The 6709-nt window shown below is 39.9% G+C and overlaps 1 protein-coding gene across 1 annotated transcript; it reads right to left on the bottom strand.

Annotated features, from left to right (window-relative positions):
* Positions 1–29: 29 nt before the first annotated feature.
* Positions 30–3326, bottom strand: apoob (apolipoprotein O, b). Its single transcript, XM_031840489.1, has 7 exons — positions 3294–3326; positions 2817–2930; positions 1872–1994; positions 1181–1213; positions 989–1043; positions 704–799; positions 30–156 (listed from the first exon to the last, which is right to left on the bottom strand). The coding sequence occupies exons 1-7, from the start codon at positions 3309–3311 to the stop codon at positions 32–34; spliced, it is 564 nt and encodes a 187-aa protein (XP_031696349.1). The 5' UTR covers positions 3312–3326; the 3' UTR covers positions 30–31.
* Between the last annotated feature and the right edge of the window lie 3383 nt (positions 3327–6709).

The raw sequence follows: 6709 nt of genomic DNA, 5'->3' as shown, positions 1-6709 counted from the left end.
GGGGCTACACAGTGATTGACAGGTCTCTACATCACTCCTCCTCAGTCTGAATATGGTCGCTCACCTTCAGTAGCGCCGCCGCCTGCTGAGGGTAAAACATGGAGGCCGTCAGCGCCATAAGTCCAGCCGGGAACAGCAGCTGCTTCACTCTGGAGCCTGGAGGAGAAGGACGTCTTTAAAACAGCTGCTAATAATCAAAGAATTCATAATTATGAACGTTTGTTACTTTAAACTGTGGCTAAACTTAAAATGTGATAATTCAATTCTGTATAGAAGGACGGACACTGATGGAGGAACATGGGATAGAGCTTTAGATGTGGAGGATATCTTCCTGTGTGTTCACCTGAACATGTGACTCATATGGAACAAATGTTTGGTTGTATTTTGATGTGCGTGTGTTATTTAAGTTGGTTATATTTCTATACATATATTCGTACTGAATCGTTTGAATATATAAGACCTTGTAAGTATTGAAACCTCTTGCAAAGAAGAATTGTTAACATACTTTTCGATGTATTGCTGACACACCCAGAAAGTGACGTTAATGCTTCAATGTTCTAAACTCAGTTAGTCAGCAGAGCGACAGTTATCCAATTAGAGCCGTCTTTTAAAGGCTGGAGGATGTTTTTGTCGTCTCCTGAGGAGGAAGTAATCTTGGATGAAAAGGAAGTTGTTGCAGAAGAACAGACGTGTTGTCGGTCACCTTTGGCCACATAAAGTCCCAGGAAGCCAGAGAAGCCCACCACCGCAACACTGGGGTAGAGGTCAGGAGGGGGGTCCCTGAGGAACTGGTACACATCTGGAAAATACAAAAGTACTAAAATAAAACACAGAGGGAGACTGAGAGAAGATGGCCAACAGGTTGTGAAATATCTGTGCAGTCATGTGTCAGTTTCACACTTTAAGAGTGTTTTCACTTCCAGCTTCAGTTTGTTCTGCAGGTCCTGGTGTGTGTGTGTGTGTGTGTGTGTGTGTGTGTGTGTATTACCTGTGACCGTGGTTATGGAGGTGTTGATTGTCGGCTCTACAATCTTGTAAACTCGCTGAGGTCCAAAGATCAACGGCAGACACACAGAGACAAACTTCAGGTTCTCTTTCCTCTGACGACGTATAAAACTACTTCACTTTAATAATCACAGACGTTTGAAACGTTTTATCTATATTTTGAAACGTGACTAACCTCAACTTTCTCCACTGCAGCTCGGCCTGTTTGCTGCAAAAAGACATAAAATTTAAGTTAATTCTCTGATTCGACACAGAATAAAATACTGTGTATTTTTACTTCTACGGTCAGAACTGTGACACCAAACAGCAGTAATGTTGAAAACAACGAAGAAGAAAAAACAATTAGCACTGCTTAATAATGTCTTACATGAAAAGTCATATTTTTGTTGCCTCAGCATCACAAAAACAAACCAAACTGCACTTTAATCCCACAGATAATAACAACACACGTGCTTCATGTCCACTTGTTGCTCAACTTGTTGCTCGTGTGTCTTATTCTGGAAACTAAAAGATGAATGTCCATCAGCTGCTCAGCTCATGTGATTGTGTTTATTCTGCAGTGAACAACAGCTGAGTCAGAATACTGACGTCACCAGTGAAGAATGAAGAGTTGAACTGAGGAGAACAGATTGTGGTTCTTTAGGAATACGACAACATTTCTACTAAATGTATGGAGGACATGTGACGGTGAGAGCCCAACGTAAAGTTACTGTGAGGAACTTTAACTCGGTGTCGGATTCCAGCTTCTATATTTAACGTGCAGGTGACAGGAACTCTGAAGCATTAGTCCCAGCAGAGATCAAACCCAGTTGTTTTGCTGTTTTTCATTCCCTCTCACTGTGGAGACAGGAAGTGTTAGAACCCACCTGGCACTGGGTCGTGTACGGTTGCGTTAACTTCCTCAGCGATGCGACGCTGTGCTCCAGCGGCCCGGCCTCTGGCTCCACATGCTGAGGCTCCACCTCGGGGCTGGTGTACAACGACGGCAGCTTAGAACAAACAACAACAACTCATGTTGAAGAACGAGTCCAACTGGGTCACTTCAGACCAGCTCACCAAGACCTCCCAGTCCACGCTGGGGATTCTCTTTAAAATATGAACGTGACAACGACTTCAAAGACCTTAAGCTTTTAGTAAGTTTGTGTGTTTAAGCTTCACAAGTTGCTTTTCACTGGATTGGGTTGAAATTTGTACTTAATATCCAAGCACTACTATACTCCACTCTCTACACTCGATACTTTTTGACATAAACTGGAGTTTTTGGCTTTAATTCACTTAAAACACCCCAAAGTGAAGACTGACAAAAGGAGGCGTTTGTTAATAACAAACAAATGCTCAGCAGGCATCGACTGATCGATGGTAGACTGTGTGTAGTCTGGTATTGATTTAAGGTTTTACAAAGCCAGAAGAGGATAATGACCGCTCTTTTAAAAACACGAGATCAACAACAGTGTTTACGGTGAAAACAAGCAGAGACGAACTGGAAGAGAGAGTCGCTTCTACACAACGGGTCATCTGAGAGGATCAGCTACAGAGTTTACAGAGAATAACTGAGACTTTAGTGGAGTTTTCACAAAGATATATAACAATATATATATTATATATTATATATATATATAATATATTGTTACAGCCGACAGAGGATGAATCATTCAATAATATCCATAAAACACACTATTGTGCTTCCTCTCTTAGTTAAATACATGATATATGTACTTATACTACATGCAGTACTTGTACTTGTCGTTAAGAGTGATAACATACTTTTACTTCAGTAAGGTTTTGAATGCAGTACTGCTTGTAGAACCCACCTCATCGATGCTCAGAGCAGCGTGAGAGCTCTTCTTCTTCGCCTCACTGGCCGCCAGCACCGAGCCGCCCAGCAGCAGGCCCGTCACAGGCGGAGCTGCGACACACAGCGACACCTGGCGGCACAACGGCAGAACACACATGATAAAGCTAACTAATAGAGCGGTAAATGAGGCTGTAATGTCAGTTAAAACCACTTTAGTTAATAACGTAGACACCAATGGGGTCTAAATATCACACGTTAGTTTAAAATAACGAGGAAAAAGGAGCTTGTTTAACTGACCCTGTTAGCTACAGCAGCTATCAACATGCTAGCATTGGCTAATGACTTAATTTAGCAACGTTTGACTCATTTTTTTGTTGTATAATTTCAGTGTGTAACGCCATAAAGATACACTTCACTATATGACAGCTAAACATTAGGAAACAAATAATATTTAAAGTGGTAACAAAGGTGACAAACGTTAAAAATTAGTTACCAGTTTCATATATGACATTCTCGTCCAGGAGACTTTCGCTTTACTACGGAAAGCCGGAGGAGTAGCAAACTAAAGAGCGCATGCGCATCTGTTGATCAAAAAAACAGCGCCAGAATTATTCTAATACCTTTAATAATACCTATTAAACATATTTTCGAAATAAATAAATTTAATATTTTATTAGTTGTTGTTTTGTAAGTTTTGCATGCTCAAGCTCTTGTTTATTAAGCCTGGAAAATGTATTCAGATCCTTTTTATTTAAGTAGAAGCAATAATACCAGTGTAGAAATACTCTGTTACAAGCAAAAATATACTTAGAGTACCATAAGTAGAAGGTAGAAGAATATTAGATTATAACATTATTGGGTTATAATTATTGATGCATTAATTCATCACTTTAATTTTGCAGTTGGTAAAGGCGGAGCTACGTTTAACATATTTACATATTGCTGGGTAGCTAAACCTATAATCAAAATGTATATTATGATTAATATTTTGTATTATAATGAATGTGCAAAGTTACTCGTAACTAGATAAATGCAGGTGAGTAAAAATTACAAGTAGAAGTAGCATAAAATATAAATACACAATACTCCTTTTAAATAGTTATTAACAATAACTAGAAAATTTCGCAAGGAATTTGGACAGTGTGGCTTCTACTGCCTGAAGACGTCGCAATATATAGCTACACACGCCGATGTTACCGGTGGTATCGTTGAGGTTTGATTGAGATATCGCTTTTCTCTTTTCTGTATTTTAGATTCATACTCTTGGATTGAATCTTGTATTGGTGATGGACAGTCCACAAATGGCTCCCGTCATTTCTGTGCTGGACATGTACATCTTTGTTTGAGAAGCCTTTGGAAATGATGCTGACGCTCCCATCATTTCTGTACAAACCTCATTCTGAGCTTCATGTTAAGATACAGTTACTCTATGGGGCTTTTATTTTGAAATGGGGGGGGTCTCTAAAAATATCTTAAGACCTGAATGACTGTATGATAGAGAGAGACAGACAGGAATGCCTTTGACTGAATATCTCCATGTCATGTGTGTGTGTGTAGAGAGAGCCTGCCTGCGTGTGTGTAACTGGTTGCCATGGTGAGGACACACCTGGTGTTAGAGGCAGACTGATTAAGAAACATTACAGTAAACAGTGATTTTGAACAAAACCCCTGCCTCCTTTTAACAAAAAATCTGAGTGCCACAATATGGATACCGTGAGAAAGATAAGACTCTGCCGAACGCGCTGATGTGTTTATTATGTTTGTGGTGTTAATAATGTGAGCTCCAGAGCAATAGACACAACTGGTACACCTTTCGGGAAAACTGCTGGGCGAATCTCTCCGAAAAATAGACAGCACACTATTCCCGATCTGGCCGCACGTTTTGATGTATTTTCACGCTGCTGTTGGCAACGCTGTGTGAGAAGCGCGCCAAACTTTCTGGATAATAATAATAATAATATTATTAAGCCCGATGGATAATATACAGTGGGCTTTGGCACAGGCAGTTTTACTGAATAATAAGATAAGTCTATTATAACTAATTAACTAGCGTTATAACAAAGGCTGTGACGAGTACATAAAGAAGACAGTCAGAAACACACACACACAGATATAAAATCACTCCACAGTCTTCTGAAAGTTGACCAATATGAACATTTATTTCTGGAAAGAAGTTACAAATCGTTTCCAAAGAGTTTCTACTCAGATTATAAGGTATGTTAATCTGATTTTACTTTCTTTTTCGGATACAGTCGTTGCAGCAAAGGTGTTTTTTTTTTGTTTGTTTATTTTTTGAATCCTCTATTCTGTTTTCCTACTGACAGACTGAAGACCGATGGACTAAAGGACGCTGCGCTATGACTGAATGTGCCATAAATCAGGACAGTAGTACGTTATTGGTTACACGTTTCTTCTTTTAACAGCAACATGAGAGGAAGAGGAGCAGCGAGAGGACAGCAGAGTGATGCTCACGATGCAGCGACACATGAGACGTTTGTGACCACGTGCGACACTTCTTCTGTGGTCGTTCACCGGGAGGAAGAAGTGCTAAAGACAGGAATATTACACTTTAATAACAGAGAGAAGAAGAGTTTTGAGTTTGTGAAATATCTTGAACCTGAAGAAACAGAAATAAAAATGTTTGAAAGCAGAAACAAAGTGTTTCTCGTTATCTTCTGCTGAGCAGGTTTCTGATCTTAGAAAAAGCTAAAAGTTTGTTCAATAACTGCAACAATGAGTCGATTAAGTTAATTTCTTTGATGATGAAGAGAATAATACTTATTAATTGCAGCGCTAATGAACATCTCTTGCTGTTTAACCCTTTCCACAGTGAAACAAACCACTTCTCGTTCACAGTCTAAGAAGTCTACCGGGAGCACAGTGAACACTGTGGAGATCAGAGGCAAAGAAACGAGAATTTAAATGTAAAACTTTGTATTTAAGAAATGAAAAACCTGTGAATGAAACATCGTTTGTGTAGTTTCTGGTAATAAACGGACCCGGTGCCCTCTTTTTAAAACGTTCATAATCTGGTAAGAACAACCTACATGTTAAAATGGTTCCACTATACAGGCGTCCAGATGTTATTAACCCTTCTTACGCTGGAAGAAAGAGCGTTCTCAAAGCGTCCATTCATCGGCCACAAGCAGTGGAAACAAGCCTCAGCACGAGCTTCTTGTAATAAATAAATCCTACGACTGTTACTGCATAGCTCGCTGAAAGCAATACTTCAGACAAATAACTTAATAACTTAAAAAACACACACGGCTGACGGACACAGTATGTGCTCCAGCTCTTCTTTTCACAGTTGGCTCATGACATTAAAAAAAAAGTAAAAAATAAATATGTGGAGAGGACGAGCTGTACAGTACGAGTGTGCTGTGAGTGGAGCACGCTTCAGCGTCTGAGATGAGCTCACTCTGGTTAGAAGCGAGAAGAGATGAACGCTGGTTTGTACCAATAAACGGAGAGCTTCATGCAGGAACCGGCCGCACCAAAGGATCCAAAACACTCTAAAAGAGTGTTCATCATCATCATGGCTGCGTATTCACTGAGAGGTTTCCTTACTTACATTTCTATATTTTCCAGTAGTAGTTGTAAAAGTCTCACTAACAGAAGTGATTATTTCAGGTATCTGTATCACACAATCTAAACCCTCCGTGACTCTCACATTAGTCACGTTCTGTTAATAAAACATCTTCTAACTGCTTCAGGTCCTTCAGCTGATTCTCTACTCTGCTTGTTCAGTGTTTAGTGTTTGTTTGTAGGCACAGCAGCAGAGCTCAGCTTTCTCTCTCAGTACAGTGCATGCTGGGGAATGTAGTTCTCCAGCAGCACTGACTGGACATCCTCATAATAAAAGGTTGTGAACTATCCCTTTAATACCACCTCACTGACGCAGCTGTATTC

This window comes from Anarrhichthys ocellatus, unplaced genomic scaffold (assembly GCF_004355925.1).
Source record: "Anarrhichthys ocellatus isolate YVR2014 unplaced genomic scaffold, GSC_Weel_1.0 scaffold2853, whole genome shotgun sequence".
Classification (NCBI taxonomy): Eukaryota; Metazoa; Chordata; class Actinopteri; order Perciformes; family Anarhichadidae; genus Anarrhichthys; species Anarrhichthys ocellatus.
This window is presented reverse-complemented; position numbering and strand designations above follow the sequence as displayed.

Coding starts and splice junctions, on each gene's coding strand:
- apoob (XM_031840489.1), bottom strand. Junction 1,995..2,816: donor CTGCTCTGAGCATCGATGAG/GTGGGTTCTACA, acceptor GTTTGTTCTAAG/CTGCCGTCGTTGTACACCAG. Junction 800..988: donor CTCCATAACCACGGTCACAG/GTAATACACACA, acceptor TGTATTTTCCAG/ATGTGTACCAGTTCCTCAGG.